General features: G+C 35.0%; 2 protein-coding genes across 5 annotated transcripts in view; one reads left to right on the top strand and one right to left on the bottom strand.

Annotated features, from left to right (window-relative positions):
* Window positions 1-6791, top strand: part of hid1a (HID1 domain containing a) — a 55617-nt gene extending 48826 nt beyond the window's left edge. For both annotated transcript variants that reach the window (XM_087245277.1, XM_087245276.1), the window contains 3 exons: window positions 3339-3430; window positions 3515-3673; window positions 5764-6791. In XM_087245277.1, coding sequence (XP_087101403.1) covers window positions 3339-3430; window positions 3515-3673; window positions 5764-5827 — 315 coding nt within the window. In that variant the 3' untranslated portion in view covers window positions 5828-6791. The remainder of the gene's footprint in view (window positions 1-3338; window positions 3431-3514; window positions 3674-5763) is intronic.
* Window positions 6792-9912: 3121 nt separating this feature from the next.
* otop2 (otopetrin 2) overlaps window positions 9913-21168 on the bottom strand; it is a 68206-nt gene continuing 56950 nt past the window's right edge. For 2 of the 3 annotated variants that reach the window (XM_087245288.1, XM_087245286.1), the window contains exons 4-8: window positions 20246-20382; window positions 19572-19630; window positions 17013-17146; window positions 14880-15694; window positions 9913-12816 (exon numbers count right to left, since the gene is read on the bottom strand). In XM_087245288.1, coding sequence (XP_087101414.1) covers window positions 12646-12816; window positions 14880-15694; window positions 17013-17146; window positions 19572-19630; window positions 20246-20382 — 1316 coding nt within the window. In that variant the 3' untranslated portion in view covers window positions 9913-12645. The remainder of the gene's footprint in view (window positions 12817-14879; window positions 15695-17012; window positions 17147-19571; window positions 19631-20245; window positions 20383-21168) is intronic. The other variant, XR_015481361.1, reaches the window with a different exon arrangement.

Genomic DNA, 21168 nt, shown 5'->3' with positions numbered 1-21168 from the left:
AGCAGATGTTAAATCAAGAAAACAAACATTTAAAGAAATAAACAACATGCAAAAAACAAAGCAAACATTCAGAGAACCAAACTAACAAATGTTAGAAGAACTAAACAAACAAGCTTTTAGACAAAAAGAAACGTATAAAGAATAAAAACTAACAAATGTTCAAAGAACTAAATGGAAAAAAGTTCAAAGAACCAAACAAACAATTCATTCAAAGAAAGAAAAAAAAAACATATTAAAACAAATCTAGCAAATGGTAACAAAACTAAACAATCATTCAAAGAACAATACTAACAAACATTTTAAAAAATCTAAGAAACATAACATAAAAGTAATAATAATAATACATAACATAAAAGTTTAAAGATTAAAACAGACAGATATTCAAAAAACCAAACATTCAAAAAAGAAAGAAAGAAAGAAGCAGACACATTCAAAGAACAAAACTAAAGAAACAAACAAACTTTTTTAAACGAGATGTTTAAAGAAAAAATGTACCTTCTAAAAACCAATCAACAAAACTAACAAAATGTTAAAAGAACAAAACTAACGTATGTTAAAACAACAAAACAAACAAACTTTTAAAAAATAAGAGATGGTTAAAGAACCAAACTAACATTTTAAGAACCAAACAACAAACATCGAAAGAAAAAAAAAGCAACATTCAAAAAACAAAACAAATGTTCAAAAAACAAAAGAAACAATCAAAGAACAAAACTATCAAACATTCAAAGAATAGATGGATCAAAACAAACACATTGAACTTGTGAGCTTATTTAGCAAATATTTAAAAATCAAAACTAACAAATTACCATCAAAAGCAAACAAAAAAATGTTTAAAGATCAAAACAGACAAATCTTAACAGAACTCACCAAACAAACATTTTAAAGAACAAAACTAACAAATCTTAAAAGAACAAAACAAACTTTCATAAAAAGAGATTTTAAAGAACAAAACAACAAACGTCCACAAAACACAACTAAGCAAGTATTCAAAAAACAAAAGTAACGGTCAGAGAAAAAGCTAACAAATAATCAAAGAACAGAAGAACAATTAAAGGAACAAAACAAAATAAAAACATAACAGCAACAAAAGAAATGTTCAAAGAACAAAACTTCAAACATTTAGAGCCCTATCATACACGCGGAGCAGTGTGGCGCAAGGCGTGGCGCAATAGTCTTTTGGTAGTTTCAGCTTGGCGCAAGAGTCGTTTTGAGGCGTTGCGCTACGCTGTTTAAATAGCAAATGCATTAGCGCTCATTTGTGCGCCCATAGGCGTTCTGGTCTAAAAAGGAAGGCGTTCTGAGGCGGACCGCTGGCGCGTTGCTATTTTGAGAAACTATAATAGATTTTTCATTAGACCAAAACTAACCCGGTCTAAACTCCGGCGCAGAGTTGCGCCTCGCTTACGCACTGCTTAATACGCACAAGAGAGCAATAGGCAAATATCTTTACATATGAAAAAAATTTAAATATTAAGGATATATATATGATATAATAAGAATAGATATAGAATATAAATATAAAGGATTAAAATATTACAAAACATATTATTTTCTAGCCTACATAAATATGAAAAATCACTGCTTTTATGTCTTCTTCATCTCGGGAGGCTTTTTCAGTTCATTCATAACAATTTGCTTTTGTATAATGTTATTATTATTAGCAGTATTATTTAATATATCCATATTTATATTTGTTTTATTAAAAACAAGCTTAGATTTGTTCACCTGTCAGGTTTTAGACCATAAGGGGCACAGCATGTGTTTTAGGATATAACTCATGTTTTTGAGCACATTTTGTTATTATTGTTCATTTATTCGTTTGCTGGAAATTAGAACTGAATTTAGAAATAGTTTTGAAATGAATATTTGCGCTTAATAAACGAAAGTATTTAATTATAGACTAATTGATGTCTGTGCGTAAAGGTTTCCCTATCCAAGAGCGAATGTGAAAGTAGCTCCATTATCTCTCATTCTCACGCAGTAGATGCTCTGTTTAACAGTTTTCTGTTAAAAAACTGTGAACTGTTTGCTTGTGAAATGCTCATTTTTTTCCACTTAGACTTACTTTGCGTCCTGTAAATAGCGAATGCGCTCTTGGCGCAACGCAGCTGCTCTTAAAGGTAATGGGAGATGAGATTCTAATTGGTTTATTCTCAAAACACACCTATAACTCATTTAGAAAATAAACTCAACCCTTTTAGAACATGCGCCACTGCGCAAGGAAGATTTCCTGTCCTTAAATTAGCAAAAACGCGCCCTGACACGCCCTGAAAGTGTTTGCGCCCTGCGTTTTGTGCTCTGCGCATGGACCGTCAAAATAGAGCCCTTAGAGATCAAGACTAACAAATGTTAAAAAATCTAACAAATGAACATTCAAAGATCAAAACAGACAAATATTCAAAGAATAAACCAAACAAACATTCGAACAAACCAAAGAATAAGCCAAACAAACAAACAATCATTCAAAAAACAAAACACATGTTCAAAGAAAAAACTAACACTTGTTATCAAATGAACGTTCAAAGATCACAACAGACAAATCTTCAAGAGTCAAACAGGCAAACATTCAAAGAAAGAAAGAAAGAAAGAAACAAACGTTCAAAGAACAAAACAAATAAACTTTCAAAATAGGAGATGGTTACAGAACAACCAATATTCTTGGAACCAAACAAACATCTAAAGAACAACAACAAAAAAAACTTTAAAAAACAAAACAAATGTTCAAAGAACAAAAAAACGATCAAAAACTAAACTATCAAACATTTAAAGAATAGATGGATCAAAACAAACACATTGAACGTGTGAGCTTTTTTTTAGCAAATATTGAAAAATTAAAACTAACAAGAACAATTAAAGGAACAAAACAAAATAAAAACAAAACAGCAACAAAAAAATGTTCAAAGAACAAAACTATCAAACATTCAGAGATAAAACTAACAAATATTAAAACAATCTAACAAATTAACAATTAAAGATCAAAACAGACAAATTTTCAAAGAATAAACCAAACAAACATTGGAACAAACCAAAGAATAAGCCAAACAAACAAACAATCATTCAAAAAATAAAACAAATGTTCAAAGAAAAAGCTAACACATGTTATCAAATGAACGTTCAAATATCACAACAGTCAAATTTTCAAGAGTCAAACAGGCAAACATTTAAAGAAAGAAAGAAACAAACAAACGTTCAAAATAGGAGATGGTAAAAGAAGAACAAAACAAAACAAAAACAAAATCATTTACAAAACAAAACAAAAGAACAAAAGAAATGATCAAAGAAAAAATGATCAAACATTTAAAGATCAAAACAAACTTTTCGAACATAATTTGCAGGTGCTGTCCTGGAAGAGCAAACTCCCTCTGCAGACCATCATGCGTCTGCTGCAGGTTCTGGTGCCACAAGTGGAGAAGATCTGCATTGATAAGTAAGAGGAGAGCTATCTGACTTTGATATTTGCTTGTAGTTTTTATCTTCTGCTGTGAAAGAGGTTTCTCTGCTGCTGTTTCAGAGGTCTGACCGATGAATCGGAGATCCTAAAGTTCCTCCAGCATGGCACTCTGGTGGGTCTGTTGCCTGTCCCTCACCCCATCCTCATCAGGAAATACCAGGCCAACGCTGGCACCGCCATGTGGTTTCGCACATACATGTGGGGAGTCATTTACCTGCGGTCAGTACTAATATATAAAAATGGGAACATTATCACTTTTAGATGTTACTAAGGCTGAAGGGAAAGGAGTAATATTAAACAATAATGTAATATAATAATGAATATATATATTATTCATGTTTATTTATTTATATATTTATTTTTTATTATTATTATTTTTTAATTGTTAACAAAACATACAGGTTGAAAAACCAATATATTGAAACATATCAATTAAAAAAAAAAAAAAAAACACCCCCCTTCCCTGCGGTCTCTTGAAACTGGGCTTTACAATGAATAGAAGTTAACATAAAAACAAAAACAGAATACAGTATCAAATATCAATTATACATAGCAAGGCAATCATTCTGGATCCTGATCATTTCTTTGTGCAATAAACAAGGAGATTTTGTTAGCAGCTAAAGTCCAGATCTATAATGTACTCATTTGTACCAAGTTCAATGGCGCCGTGGATAACTCCAACATTATAATGTCTTGAAGTTGTACCAACCACATTCATGTTTATTTATAAGGCACATTTACAATGTCGATTTTGTTAAAGCAGCTATATATATATATATATATATATATATATATATATATATATATATATATATATATATATATATATATATATATATATATATATACATATATATATATATACATACATACATACATATATATATATATATATATATATATATATATATATATATATATATATACATATATATATATATATATATATATATATATATATATATATATATATATATATATATATATACATATATATATATATATATATATATATATATATATATATATATATATATATATATATACATATATATATATACATATATATATATATATATATATATATATATATATATATATATATATATATATATATATATATATATATATATATATATATATATATATATATATAGCTGCTTTAACAAAATCGACATTGTATATTAATGCGGTATATATACACATTATGCGCACATAATGCGACATTGTATATATATATATACACACATAAATTTATATATATATATATATATATATATATATAGTTATAATGATCTTTTCTCATTAAAGCAAGATTTTTCTCGTTTAATCGACAAAATTAAGTCATTATTTCGACATAGCTAAGTTGTTATTTTAACATGAGCCATGAGATCCGTCAATGTGCTATAAGTATCTTTAAGGTTCGGAAATTATAGAGCGTTATGGGAATTTACCAGGCATATTCTTTCATAAAGGTACTGATGTGTTCACTTATTGTTCCAAAATAATCTTTTGACGTTCTGGGCTCTATTTTGACGATCCATACGCAATATATCTGTGTGTGTCAATAATATTAATATTAATAACATTATGAATAATAATAAATATTGGGCGACGCAGTGGCGCAGTAGGTAGTGCTGTTGCCTCACACAGCAAGAAGGTCGCTGGTTCGAGCCTCGACTGGGTCAGTTGGAGTTTCTGTGTGGAGTTTGCATGTTCTCCCTGCATTCGTGTGGGTTTCCTCCGGGTGCTCCGGTTTCCCCCACAGTCCAAAGACCTGTGGTACTGGTGAAATGGGTTGGCTAAATTGTCCATAGTGTATGAGTGTGAGTGAATGGGTTGCGGCTGGAAGGGCATCCGCTGCGTAAAAACATGCTGGATAAGTTGGCGGTTCATTCCACTGTGGCGACCCCGCATTAATAAAGGGACTAAGCCGACAAGAAAATTAATAAATGAATAATAAATATTATTATTAGCATTAATATTACTATTAATGTTATTATTATTATTCAATTTATTATTATCAACATACATATATTTATTTACATTTTTAATATACTATCACCATATTTAATTTTTACTATCACAAAACTCACATTTTACACAAAACCATACTTAATAAATCTCGTAAATCTAGAGAAACTTAAAATTGTCGTTTGTTTGTGTGGTGTGGTGTGTATGTAATGTATGTATGTGCATGTAAGGTGTGCATAATTATTAATGAGACCTTTAATAATGACTAATTTGTTGCTCGTCACTATGCTATGCTTTAACCCTGTGTGATTAACATGGTGTCCTCTGACTTGCAGGAATGTGGATCCGCCGATCTGGTACGACACTGACGTGCGTCTCTTCGAGATCCAGAGGATGTAGAGCTGCGCCGTCTCTCCCGATCTCGCCTTGTGATTTTTGGCTTTAACCCGCTCCGCTTCCCCAGAGAAGAGGTGACTGTGAGCCCCCTCGAGAAGTGCCCTGTCCAAACGTCTGTTTGCTTCTGCTGTCCTCCAGATAAAGCGGCTAAATATAAACCTCGCGCTGATAAGAGAAAATCATACTGTGTTCAGCAGCCCAGACACGTCTAACTCTCTCACTGTGGTTTTTTTATAGGTGCTTATTACGAGAAGGAAGCCTATTTATAGTTACCAAAACCTTGTGAATATAGTTTGTAGGAAGTTGTGAAACGACCTCTAGATTGTACTGATGCCACCACAAGAGGGCGATACACTAAATCCAGTTTTGTTTATTACATGAATGCGTGCATTTTCTGTAGTTTATGTCAGGGATGAAGGGAAAATAGTAGAGGAAAATATGAGAGGAAAATATGAAAATGTGGGGAACTTCACCAGTGTTCAAATAGATTGTGAAACTGTACAAAAAACAAAACAAAAAGAGTATTACATATTTGACAGTATATCAATATCTCTATTTTTGTCTGCATATCGGTTTTGCTAATGAGATTATGTAAATATGGCTCGATGTTTAAAGTAGAACTGCTCTCTTCATACTGTATGTGCACTACCTGACAAAAGTCTTATCCCAGTAGTACGAGCAACAAATAATAACTTGATGTCAGGTTGAACATTTGGAAAAGTGGCAGAAGGTAGACGTTTTTATTTTTATTTTGAAGTTTTATACCCCAAATAACATGAAATTCACAATACAAAATCAACATTCAGGAAAATAATGTAAACAAATTATAATAAAAATAATAACAAAACAAATATTATAACATATAACAGTTGAAGTCAGACTTATTAGCCCCCCTTTTTATTTTTTTCCCCAATTTCTGTTCAACGGAGAGCAGATTTCTTCAACACATTTCTAATCATAATAGTTTTAATAACTCGTTTCTAATAACTGATTTATTTAATCTTTGCCATTATGAAAGTAAATAATATTTACCTAGATATTTTTCAAGACACTTCTATACAGCTTAAAGTGACATTTTAAAGGCTTAACTAGGTTAATTAGGTTAAGTAGACAAGTTAGGGTAGTTAGGCTAATTAGGGTAATTAGGCAAGTTATTGTATAACGATGGTTTGTTCTGTAGATTATCGAAAAAAAAAATAGCTTAATGGGGCTAATAATTTTGACCTTAAAATGGTGTTTAAAAAATTAAAAACTGCTTTTATTTTAGCTGAAATAAAATAAATAAGACTTTATCCAGAAGAAAAAACATGATCAAAAATACTGTGAAAAATTCCTTGCTCTGTTAAACATCATTTGGGAAATATTAGAAAAAGAAAAAAAAATTCCAAAGGGGGCTAATAATTCTGACTTTAACTGTATATCAAATATAATATAATACAACACAGGGCCGGTCCATGGCATAGGCAGTATAGGCCAATGCTAAGGGCGCTGTACATCCAGGAAGGCGCCAGAAATGAGCACGGTTAAGTTGGTTTTGTTTTCGGTATTCCTGACACGTTCAGCGATAGACGGCAATAACTCAAAAACCTCTTACCCTAAAAAGATCTAAAGTGTGTTTCCTACAAAAAAGCAAAGCTGGTTATGTTTCACAGCTGTCTTTTTCTTTTTTTTCGCTCAACATTACAAGCACTGCTCCATTTAAGCCCTCGCCAATATGCGTTCAGCCGGGAGAGCTCGCGCCGAGCGGAGGTCTTAGTAAGGGACCATCGGAAAAGTGCGTCTTTTTTTTCTTTTTTTGGCTCCGTCCTGCGTGTTTTATTTTAAACACAACTAATTTTCTCTTAAATGAGCACAAACAGTTACTAAAGTAGTCGAATGCTTCATTATAGATCTGTGCATTCTTACATTAACACCTCTGTTATCAAGCAAAACACAATGAGAGATTCACTAGCTGCTCTTCACTAAATAACTATAATCAATAAGAAAATACAATTAAAAGTGAAGTAGATTTTATAGCTTTATTCAATTTCTGTATAGGCCATTGATTTTAATAGGCTAAATCTTTTATTTTGTTGTCAATATTTTCTAATGTTTGCTATGTATAATTCGAAGCTATTTGTTGTTCCATATTTTTTACATCCAACGTTGGACAGATTGCTAATCAATAAATAGCTGTAGTGCTATAGAGCTAATGCTATAGAAAGACATAGATGTTATGGAAAATAGTAATAGTAATGTAACTACCCCCATCATTCCTTTCTCAAGCAAATGCGTAAATATTAAATCTATTTAGCATTAATGTTAATTGCATTGGCATATTTATCTGACGTTTTCCCAGCTTGTAGTAGTTGATCAAAAATCTATTTACTTTCTCCTGACTATACAGTGGAATTTACTGCGATGTGATGAGGCGCCAACTGAAATCTTGTCAAGGGTGCCAAATTGCTTAGGGCCGGGCCTGATACAACAGACCGCCAAAATGACAACCCTTCAAGTTTCCTTTTACATTTTCTCCAAATACTGTTAAATGCTACCCCATTTCTGATTGAAAGTGTGGGTGGAGCCTTGCCAACATACGTTCGTATGATGCAGTAGAAGTCATCAGCTCAGTCCAATCCTTAAAAGAGGGAGTATCTGAGTTCCTCCAATTTTGCAGCACCAGTCTCACAGCCATAATACATCCTGATGACTAGTAACTGACGACTAGACGACTAGCCCAGCCTGTGCTTTAGATAATACGTTCTGGAGAGTAGATGTATCACCAAGAAGACAAACTCTTGGTGAACAAGGTAAAGGTTGTCCAAGCCAATTCTCCAGGTTTTGAATAACTCTTGTCCAGAATGGAGCCACCAAATGACAGTTCCGCATTAAATGTAAAAAGGTGCCCACAGAATGACATTTCCAACTGTGGTTACTTTTCATTAATCCTATCCCATGCAGTTTTACTGGGGTCTAGTAATATTGATTAATTATCTTGTAATGTATGAGTTTGAAGGTAGATTTTTCTTATAAATCATCTGTTGAACTGCATCCCAATCATTCCAAATACTGCAGAAGACCTATTGGAACCCACATGGACCCAAGATGCTCACTGAAATCAGTCAAGTTTGGTGAAGGAAAAATCATGGTTTGGAATTACATACAGCATGGGGGTGTGCGAGAGCTCTGCAGAGTGGATGGCAACATCAACAGCCTGAGGTATCAAGACATTTGTGCTGCCCATTACATTACAAACCACAGGAGAGGGCAAATTCTCCAGCAGGATAGCGCTCCTTCTCATACTTCAGCCTCCACATCAAAGTTCCTGAAAGCAAAGAAGGTCAAGTTGCTCCAGGATTGGCCAGCCCAGTCCCCAGACTTAAACATTATGAAGCATGTCTGGGTTAAGATGAAGGAGGAGGCATTGAAGATGAATCCAAAGGATCTTGATGAACTCTGGGAGTCCTGCAAGTACGCTTTCTTTGCCTTTATGACTTTATTAATGAGTGATTTGAGTCATTGCAGAGATGTATGGATGCAGTCCTCCAAGCTCATGGGAGTCATACACAATATTCATACTTCCTCCACTGCAGCATGACTTTATATTATATACTGGACATTATTTCTGTTAAATGACAAGACTTTTGACTAAGCAAAGTCAGACCTTACTTTTACCTCCTAATTAAATAACTAAAAATCAAGACATGATCATATTTTATTTAGCTTAAATAAGCGTAATCTAGAGGCCTTTGTCTTTCATATCAGCCACTACTGATACCAAATGATCAACTAGAAGTCAAGTTATTATATGTAGTTCCTAAAACTTGCATAGGTGACAAGACTTTTGTCAGGTAGTGAATATATATACGTATATATATGATAAACTAATCTAATATGGTGGAATGGTGAGCTCCTGGTTGAATTACTGCATATATATATATGTTGGTCATGTTGTTTAAAGTGCCGATATATCTGTAAACAGAATGTTTTCATTTTTTTGGCAGTATTTATAAGAGAGCTCATTTGTATTTTAATGTTTGTGTATTTGTGCAAAATATATTGTCAGGGTATAGATTACAACAACAACAACAAAAGAAAAGACACACGTGTTATTATTCCACGTTTCATTTATCCATCAGCAACAGAAAGGGTACAGCAGTGTTCGCACTTTTCAGACACGACAAACAGACATCTTTGACAGCATCGCTTTTTTTCTGGAGGGTTTTATGCTGCATTGCTAACAGCTGAACGCCTGTAACAGGGCTAGGCCATAATTCAGTAGATATCGATATTCACACATTCAGAAAGATTTCAGTTCAACATGGTCTACATCTACACTCTCTCACGCACTCATACGGCAAGCCAAATTAGCTCAAAAGCACTCAGCTTTACTCATCCTAGATGAATTTTTACTAGTAAGATTTTATTTCTAGAGCTCTATAATTAATTTCTTACTAGAAACGGCAATTTCCTTAGAAGGCTTTGCAATTGAAGAGCTCTTTCATTAGTAAAAATGTAATTAGAGAGCTCTCTAATTGAATTTTTCTACTCGTAATATTGAATATGTGAATGTCATGTCATTTTTTAAATCATCTGGACCCAAGTAAAACATCCAAAGGAACTTTTAAAAATATTAGATTTATTTAGGACTTTTATGACATGTATCTCTCAGGATATGTTACCTGATTAGGGTAAAGGATAAAAATCCTTATTTTTAAAAAATTGAAGCTAAAAAATAGTTATTTTAATTATTTTATCTTATTTTAAAACTTACCAAACATATTTAACTTTTAATTTGTAAACCATGTAAATGACAGAGTTCATTTAAACAAGTATATATATAAATGTTCATGACTTTAATGTCATTTTTAAAGTATTTAATGAGAGAGCTTTAGAGAACAAATTCAATTGTAGATCGAGTTATACAGTGCATCTGGAAAGTATTCTCAGCGCTTCACTTTTTGCACATTTTTCATGTTACAGCCTTATTCCAAAGTGGATTAAATTAATTTATTTCCTTAAAATTTTACACAAAATACCCCATAATGACAATGTGAAAAATAAAAACTTTAAATAGTTGTAAATGTATTAAAAATAAAACAGCTGAAAAATCACATGTACATCAGTATTCACAGCCTTTGCTCAGTACTCGATGCACCTTTGGCAGCAATTACAGCCTCAAGTCTTTTTGAATATGATGCCACAAGCTTGGCACACCTGTCTTTGGGAATTTTTGCCCATTCCTCTTTGCAGTACCTCTCAAGCTCTATCAGGTTGGATGGGAAGCGACAGTGTACAGCCATTTTCAGATCTCTCCAGAGATGGTCAATAGGATTCAGGTCTGGGCTCTGGCTGGGCCACTCAAAGACATTCACCGAGTTGTTGGGAAGCCACTCCATTGATATTTTAGTGGTTTGCTTTGGGTCATTGTCCTGCTGGAAGATGAACCGTCGCCCCAGTCTGAGGTCATAAGCACTCTGAAGCAGGTTTTCATTCAGGATGTCTCTGTACATTGCTGCCTTCATCTTTCCCTCTGTCCTGACTAGTCTTCCAGTTCCTCCTGCTGAAAAACATCCCCACAGCATGATGCTGCCACCACCATGCTCACTGTAGGGATGTATTAGCCTGGTGATGAGCGGTGCCTGATTTTCTCCAAATGTAACGCCTGGCATCACTCCAAAGACTTCAATTTTAGTCTCATCAGACCAGACAATTTAGTTTCCTATGGGCTGAGAGTCCTTCAAATGCCTTTTGGCAGATTTCAGATGGGTCTTCCGTCTGGCCACTCTACCATACAGGCCTGATTGGTGGATTGCTGCACAGATGGTTGTCCTTCTGTAAGGTTCTCCTCTCCCCACAGAAGAACGCTGGAGCTCAGACAGAGTGACCATCAGGTTATTGATCACCTCTCTGGCTAAGGTGCTTCTCCCCAGATCACTCAGCTCAGATGGCTGACCAGCTCTAGGAAGAGTCCTGATGGTTCCAAACAACTTCCACTTACGAATGATGGAGGCCACTCTGCTCATTGGAACTATCAGAGCAGCAGAAGTTTTTCTGTAACCTTCCCCAGCCTTGGGCCTCGAGACAATCCTGTCTCAGAAATCTACAGACAATTCCTTTGTCTTCATGCTTGGTTTGTGCTTTGACATGCACTGTCAACCCTGGGACTGTATATAGACAGGTGTATGCCTTTCAAATCATGGCTAATCAACTGAATTTACCACAGGTGAACTCTAATTAAGCTGCTGAAACATCTCAAGAATGATCAGCGGAAACAGAATGTACCTGAGCTCAATTTCGAGCTTCACGGCAAATCTGTGTATACTGATGTACATGTGAGTTTTCAGGTTTTTATTTTTAATAGTTTGCAACAATTTCAAAAATTCTTTTTTTACATTGTCATTATGGGGTATTGTGTGTAGAATGTTGAGGAAATAAATGAATTTAATCAATTTTAGAATAAGGCTGTAACATAAAAAAATGTGGAAAGAGTGAAGCGCTATGAATACTTTCCCGATGCACTGAATATGGAAGTCAATAGAGACACATAACTAGTAAAATAAAATTACAGGACTCTAATTGTAATTTTTGTTAGTAAAAATTGAACTCAAAAGCTCCAAAATTGTAATCATTACTAGTAGAAATGCAATTATGACAAGTTGTGTGCAATTTTAGCTAATTTGGCTTGCCATACACTCATGCTAACATATAAACATTGCGTTATGTGGTAAAAACATAGTAAAATATAAAACATTTGGCTAAACAAAAATAGTCTATAAAAATATATTATTTTACATAGATATGTGCATTGGGGTGGTACAGTTCTGGGATGGTGGTCTGCTTTAGGCAGCGAGGCACACCTCAAACAGACTCGCCACCGAGTGCATTCGGTAGAAGATCCCAAATGGCATTCCGATGTTTACCACGGCGGCCCACGTTTGGAACTCATAAACGTCTGGCCCAACGGTGTTGTCGAACTGAGGCCGCGCTCCGAAGGCTGGAATTATCCAGAGCTAAAACACAGAAATACAGTGATTAGGTCAGGATGAGGTAAACAGTTGAGCTTTAGCTTTTAGCATATTTTAGCATTTGGCATATCCACAGCTAAAACACAGAAATGCAGCGATACGGTCAGATTTCAGGACGAGTTAAACGGTTGGGGTTTAGTATTTAGCATATTTTAGCATTTAGCATAGCCACAGCTAAAACAGAAATGCAGCAATACGGTATTTTTTTTAGGACGAGTTAAACGGTTAAGTTTTAGTATATAGCATATTAGTATTTTAACATTTAGCCACAGCTAAAACAAAAATGCAGCGATACAGTCAGATTTCAGGATGTTAATCGGTTGAGTTATAGCATTTATCATATTTTAACATTTAGCATAGCCACAGCTAAAACAGAAATGAAGTGATACAGTAGGATTTCAGGATGTTAAACAGTTGAGTTTTAGTATTTAGCATATTTTAACATTTAGCATAGCCACAGCTAAAACAGAAATGAAGCGATACAGTAATATTTCAGGACTTAAACAGTTGAGTTTTAGTATTTAGCATATTTTAGCATTTAGCATAGCCACAGTTAAAACAGAAATGAAGCAATACAGTAAGATTTCAGGATGTTAAACAGTTGAGTTTTAGTATTTAGCATATTTTAACATTTAGCATAGCCACAGCTAAAACAGAAATGCAGCAGTACAGTAAGATTTCAGGATGTTAAACGGTTGAGTTTTAGTATTTAGCATATTTTAACATTTAGCATAGTGACAGCAACAGAAATGCAGCGGTACGGTCAGATTTTAAGGCTGGTTTGTGATTATTATGTATTAAAGATAGAGATTTAGCTGGTTTGATAGCAGGTTTGCCACTGTTAACTAATCCAAAACAGAAAGGAAAATACAAACTAACATTTGTTTTGCTGGGTTTTAGAAAAACTTTTAGTTTACTTAGAAATAGACTCATTTTATAACTTCTCAAGAGTTAAACAGCTGAGTTTTAGCATTTTTGAATTCATTAAGCTGATCTCCTGGTCTGGAAGAAGCACTTTTATCTTAGCATAAATCATTGTTTCTGATTAGACTGTTAGCATATTGCTAAAAAAAAAAGTTTATAGAATTTTCTACTTAAACCTTGAGTACTTACTTATTAGCTAATATTTATGCTTTAGTTACTATTTACAACTTAGGTTATGTATTAGTTATCTATTTAAACTGTTGACAATTGTGCTAGTAATGTTGTTTTGCTAGCTGCAGCCATGGTATGGCAGTAAAGTTCTTTGGTTATTTTGCTGGAATGAATATAGTTCTTAGGTATGTTGGCATAGAAAATAGCAACTTTTCATTTTCTATTAGTCTTAGAACACAATGTAGTACACAAAAAAAGGCAAACTTTAAATAGGAAAATCGTAGAAACTCTTTGGTAATTTTCTTTTTGAGTGAGATGCTAATGGTTCAATCCTATTCAATGATCTATGCTAAGCTAAGCTAAAAGTGCTCCTGTCAGACCCAGAGATCATCTCAGTGCATTCAAAAATGGTAAAACTTGCATTGTTCCTATTTTTGCTGAAAATACTTTTGACATTTGTACTGTAAAACAACAAAAAAAAGTACTTTTACTTCAAAACATTTGCATTTCTACCAAAATACTTAAATGTTATTAAAAAGGGACATTTCACCCAAAAACGAAAATTTCCTCATTAAAAGAAACAACATATTTTCCAAACTGTTATGAATTTTGTTCTTCTGTTCAATCTAAAGCAAGATATTCTGAAGAATGTTGGGAAAAAAAATCAGCCATTGACATCCATAGCAGGAACAAAAAATACTACAGAAGCAATTACACTAAGTACTATGGAAGGATGTTTGTTATACTGTATCCTTCAGTATATCTTCCTATATGTTCAACAGAAGAAACTCAAACAGTTTTGGAACAAGAAGAGGATGAGTAAACGATGACTTAAGTTATTTTTTTGGCTGTACAGCCCCTTTTAAACAATCGTAAACATGATCAAGCTGCTAACTACTCTCAGAATGTGTCCTAATATCTGATATTTAAAGAATGCAGGCTCGGGTATGTACCGTGACATTGCAGAGCAACAGAAAGGCGCAGATCTCCTTCAGGACCCTCCTCTTCCAGGACATCCGGCCCTGCAGTAGAGTCAGCGGGATGGGGAGTGTGTGTGCGGGCACGATGGAGCTGCTCCGTCTCTCTGGGTCTCGCTCCTTCACAGCCATGACGTTGGCGAAGACGGTGGCCACCTCAGTCTCCTTAAAGGGCTCCCGATGGAGGCCCTTGATGAGGAAGGCATTCTGAATGCACAGCTCGATCACCGTTAGCATAGCACATGCTAGGTTGAGCCCATTCGTGTGGCCTTGGACGCCAGACGCCAAAACAGCGACTATAGTGAAGTAGCAGATGAGGAACTGTCCCAATGACGCTCCCACCAGGAGTCCCACATCCAGACTCCGCGTTGGGTTCTTCCCCGACACCTGCTCTCGCTTGTCCATGCGGAAGAGGATGCATCCGGCGAGAGCGGAGCTGGACATGAGCAGGACGGCCACTATGTTCATGATGTAGTGCATTATCAGAGCCTCCTCCTTCTTCTTAGGGTCGTCTTTAGACACGTCCACTTCGTACACCACAAACGTAGCCAGACCCGCCACCAGGACGATCAGGCCCGCCAGCGGACCCACCAGGACGTCCCACAGGCTGAAGTGCAGCTTGTGGCTGTGGTGGTCGTCCATCTTGCGGCCGACGTTCTTCCACATCACGTAGGTCATGGCGGAGGCGAAGAGGCTGTACTCGATGTTGAAGGGGTACAGGTAGTAGTAGGCCTTCTCAAAGAGGTCGCACATGTTATGGAGACACTCACATTCACTGGCTGCAGCACGACCTGGAAGCAAAAATGTGCATGTTGGTTATCTGCCGTGGTGAATGAATGGCAACTTTACTGCTAAATAAATCAGGAAACCAGTCATACTCTCAAAAAAAAAAGGGGGGGGGGGGGGTGCAGGGGGTTAGGGGAGATAATAGTTTTATGTTAAATCCACTTAAATTTGTAGAAACTAATAAGATAACTTAATTAACTTGTGTTGAGACAACATAAATGGATTGTGTGGATCCTTTTTTTTTACAGTGTACAAAAGTCTGAAATATACACTAAAACTACAAAATTTAAGTTGAATCAAATTAACCTTAAATCACCTAAAACTGCTTTAAAAAATCAAGTTGAAAACTTTAACTTAGTTTTTTTTACTAGTTAGCATAAAAACATGCTGACTTACTAATCGTATATTTTTTTTAGATAGAAATCATTGTTTAAATATTGTATTTTTTAAAATAAGAACTGTTTCACAGTGCAATGACAATTTCACATGATTTCTTATTATATTTTTCTTCCGTATAAAGTCTTGTTTTTTATTTTTAATTTGGCTGATATATAGCTCTTTTTTTTAAAGTAAAAAAAAAAAAACTAAGGTCATTATTATTAGCCCCCTTAAGAAATTATGTGTATATTCATTCATTCATTCATTCATTCATTCATTCATTCATTTTCTGGTCAGCTTAGTCCCTTTATTAATCCAGAGTCACCACATCGGAATGAACCGCCAACTTATCCAGCAAGTTTTTACGCAGCGGATGCCCTTCCAGCCGCAACCCATCTCTGGGAAACATCCACACACATTCACACAAACACTCATACACTACGGACAATTTAGTCTACCCAATTCACCTGTACCGCATGTCTTTGGACTGTGGGGGAAACCGGAGCACCTGGAGGAAACCCATGCGAATGCAGGGAGAACATGCAAACTCCACACAGAAATGCTAACTGAGCTGAGGCTCGACCCAGCGACCTCCTTGCTGTGAGGCGACAGCACTACCTACTGTGCCACTGTTTCGCCCATTATGTGTATATATTTCTATATAATAGTCATTATGGTAAAGACAAAATAAATTAGTTGACCAGCCTGGCTAAAGCTGGTCAAGCTGGTTTTAGCTGGTCATCTCCCAGCCTGACAAGCTAAGACCAGGCTGGAAATGGCTGGTAACCAGCCTAGAAATGGCCAAACCCCCTCTAAAACCAGGCTGGTTGAACAGCTAAAACCAGCCAACCAGCCTAGGCTGGTTTAAGCTGTTTTTTCCAGTAGGGTTGAAACATGTAATACACTTGTTATAAAAAGGATGAACTTCTAATAGTGTATATTCACCATCAAGTGTGTCGTTGTAGCTGTTGTTGTTGGTCGGAGGTTTGACTGGAGCCACAGTCTGGTGGAGCGACTCCTCAGTCACAGCCATCATCCACACCATGAGGTTGGTGGACAGAGTCAACATCAGGCCGCAACTACAGCAAGAAAGTCAATATTAGCATACAGCGATATTAGCGCCTCACTTCCACAGAAGCGTCCAGTCCAATCAAACGCTCAATCGGGCAAACATTTCCCACAAATTGTGTGCTCATTGCTTCACAGCGAGACGTCACGCAGATTTACAGTCAATGCAGGTTGCGCTGGTTACAAATGCTTCTGTTTCCTTTATAGATCTGAAAAGGTGCGACACTGTTTGTCAGACTTTCCCTTTAATTACACTTCCTGTCTACAACATGATGTCAAATAGACAAGGAAATCAAATGACCAAGCCAGTTAACAACTAACCAGTGATGAATAAAAAAAAATTTACAGGAAATACTATCATGTGTGGAGTGTATTATACTGTAAATGTTATAGCATAGCCTAGTACACTCTGTTCATTTACAATAATGACAGTGAACGGTAATAAATACTGTGGTTTTTAGTTTACTGTAGTATTATAATAATAATAATTAATAATTCCTTACATTTATATAGCGCTTTTCTAGACACTCAAATCACTTTACACATTTGGGGGAATCTCCTCATCCACCACTGGTGTGCAGAATTCACCTGGATGACGCAACGGCAGCCATTTTGCGCCAGACCCCACACCAGCTGATTGGTGGAGAGGAGACAGAGTGATAAAGCCAATTAAGATATGGGGATGGTTGGAAGGCCATGATGGACAAAGGCCGGTGGGCAAATTTGGCCTGGATGCCGGGGTTAAACCCCTACTCTTTTTTTGAAGGACATCCTCGGATATTTAACAACCGCAGAGAGTCGGGACCTCGGTTAACATCTCATCCGAAAGACAGATTAGCATTAGTATTATAATATACCCTATAGTTGTAGAAAACAGCTAGTAGTGGTAGTATATACAGTAACATTTGTTGTGTTTCCATCCTGCTGAAAAAAAACAGCTTAAAGCAGCCTGAGCTGGTTTTAGCTGGTCTACCATCCTGGTTTTGAAGGGGTTTTGGCCCTATTCAGACTGGTTTCCAGTCATATCCGGCCTGGTCAGCCTGGAAAATGATCAGCTAAAACCAGCTTGACCTGCCTGGTTTAAGCTGGACATAGTTTGTTTTGGCTAGGCTGGTCAAGGTGGTTTTAACTAGACATCTCCCAGCCTGACCAAAGACCTGTCTGGAAACAGCCAAAACCCCTCTAAACGCAGGATGGTCGACCAGCTAAAACCAGCCAAGGCTGGTTTAAGCTGGTATTTTCAGTAGGGATAGCACTATACACACACACACACACAAAATCTATATTTTGTGATTCACAAATGTTTTCCGTTTATTTACAGTTGTGAATTGCATTATGGGATGTTGGTCACTGCTCTGTCAACTTTTAATGTTGTAAATTCAACTCTTCAGTATGAGAAAGGGACTTTTAATGATATTTTATTAGTTTGAAATAATATAATGTGTAATATTAAGTCTGTAAAATAACAGAAAACTGGCTGTCTTTGTACCTCAAATACAACACCACCCCGGTTATATATCAATATATCACTTAAAATTGTTAAAAATGTTCATAAAAGTCCATTTTTTCAAACGTTTTAATATTAAAGATCATTGGAAGAAAGACCAAAGTCCCATAAATACAATTCTTAATACATAAATGGGGAAAAATAAAAATATGAATCACAAAAATACTGAAATCTGCTAATTTATGTATATTTTTCAAAAGTATAGAATTACTTAAACAGATGAATTTAAGTGCTTTACTATATCTAGTATGATTCAAAAACACGAATTTCTATGAATAACTGTAATATTTGAACATCTTTACAATTTAACTGCTTTTTCTGTTCCTCATTTATCAGGGGTCCCACACTGGAATGAACCGCCACAATATTTTTAGAGATTTTTTTTTTTTAAATTTGTTTAGAATCGGTCTAAAACTTTGAGCTCAAAGGCAAATAAAACCTTTAATATTCCTGAATCAGTGGTACGAGATATTTAATTAAAAACCTTTTACGATTGTTTTATTTACTCCTTTTTATTTAATATTGTTGCTGTTATTATTGTAATGCTATTTATCATTATTTTTTATATATATAAATGTTTTATCGTTCTGTCACAAAAGTTTAAAAGTGGAAAGTCTTTCACTAAAAAAAAAAAAAAAAAAAAAAAAAACCTTTTACGTCATTTTTTAAGGTAAGTGGTTCCAAACAATGTATATGAATTTATACAAACAAATTAAATTTAGTAATATTCAACTTCAACTTTCAAATTCAGGCCACATACATTGTTTGCAACAACTTATCTTAAAAAAAAGAGTAAATCCAATAATTCCTTTTTAAAAATATGCTCATGTAAAGAAAAGGTTCTCCACATACACCATGTTTTTACTCAATATTGTTTCAAATTGCAACTAACACTACGAACCCAAAATAGGTTGAATGCTAGGACTCACCGTGTGATGTTTTGCTTGATTTGCACACAGTCTTTAGCATGAATCCAGAGCACGTATGTCTGCAAAATGGAGGACAGTATTGTTAAAAGATAGACGACACAGGAAATAAGATGAAATACCAACGCTATCTCACGGCAGTTCGTACCTAATTGATTTAGTGGCTAATTCTCTGAATTCATACAATCTCATTAGTACAATTTAGCATGATTTGCTCAATCCCCAATGACAGTTGGGTGCCATGCCTCCTTTTTAAAATCGGACTTATATACTTTCGTGTAAACTAAACCTTAACAAATTTGTGCGATTTTAAAAAGGAAGCATGACACCAAGCGCCACCCCTAAACCCAATAATGGCTGGGTTTAGGGGTTGGGTTTGGTGTCATGGCCTTCTTTTTAAAATTGTACATTTTCATATGACTGAATTCGTACAAATTAGCCACTAAACTGACAAAACGGAAAAAAATGGCTATTTATTTAAAAAATAAGTTGAAACAAAACAATTCTTACGTTTTTTTTTTTTGGGACAACTTAATTTTTTTATGTTCAATCCACTTAAATTTGTATAAACGATTAGGTTAACTTAATCGATTTGTGTTGGGTCAACATAAAGGAATTGTGTAGATCCCAAAACATTCACAGTGTGTCAAGAAGTGGCGTTGGTTGTTTAAACCCACCTGGACGATGACAAACACCGCTTGCACAACGGGGAAGGCTATTTTGACAGGCGATTCGCAGTTCATTCGACCCACGTAAAAAATAATCTTGAAGATGTCCATGATTACACTGCAGATCCCAAACAAAACCAGTCCAGCTGATGAAGACACAAACAGAACAACATAAACACTCGGTTATTCATTCTGCTTTATAATGTCCCAAATGCTGTTTAACAGAGACTTTTTTTTTTAATTGTTTGAGTAACTAATTTCTAATAATTTGTCATGATGACAGTACATAATATTTTACTGGTTGTTTCGCAAGATACTAGTTTGCAGCTTAAAGTGCAATTTAAAGGCTTGACTAGGTTAACTAGGCAAGCTAGGGTATGTAGGCAAGTCATTCTGTAACTGTTCTGTAGCCATTTACAAAAAAGTTAAACTTATTTAGGAGGCTAATAATATTGACCTGTTATTATATATTGATATATTAAATATTGAGCAGCTTAAAAAAATTATTTTACAAATAACTTGATCAAAAACCAATGTAAATAAGATATTCTCAAAAAGAAAAATATACTTGGGAAATATTTTGAAAATAAAATTCAATATGAAAAATAGGCATGGGATGATAACCATTTTCAAGGCATACCACGGTTTGGAAAAGTCAAGGTTTAAAAACCATCAACATTTCTGTAATGCCGTTCCTAAGGTATGTATAATAATACGTATATTTAATTTACTTTTTTGTAGTTTTTTTGGGACAAAAGTATCTCAAGCAGAGAAGATCTCCAAAGATGCTGTTAAAATAAATCTGTTGTTGAAATAAATGAAGACAGCAAAAGTCCATGATTCATTTGAATGATTTAGCCTGACATGTTTACTGTCCCAAAATATTTGAAATGCTTCTCAAAATAAAATATATTGTGTTTAAAAGGGAAAAA

Source organism: Danio rerio, chromosome 3 (genome assembly GCF_052040795.2).
Source record: "Danio rerio strain M-AB ecotype USA chromosome 3, GRCz13ab, whole genome shotgun sequence".
Lineage (NCBI taxonomy): Eukaryota > Metazoa > Chordata > Actinopteri > Cypriniformes > Danionidae > Danio > Danio rerio.
The sequence above is the reverse complement of the archived record's forward strand: the minus strand, read 5'-3'. Positions and strand labels throughout refer to the sequence as shown.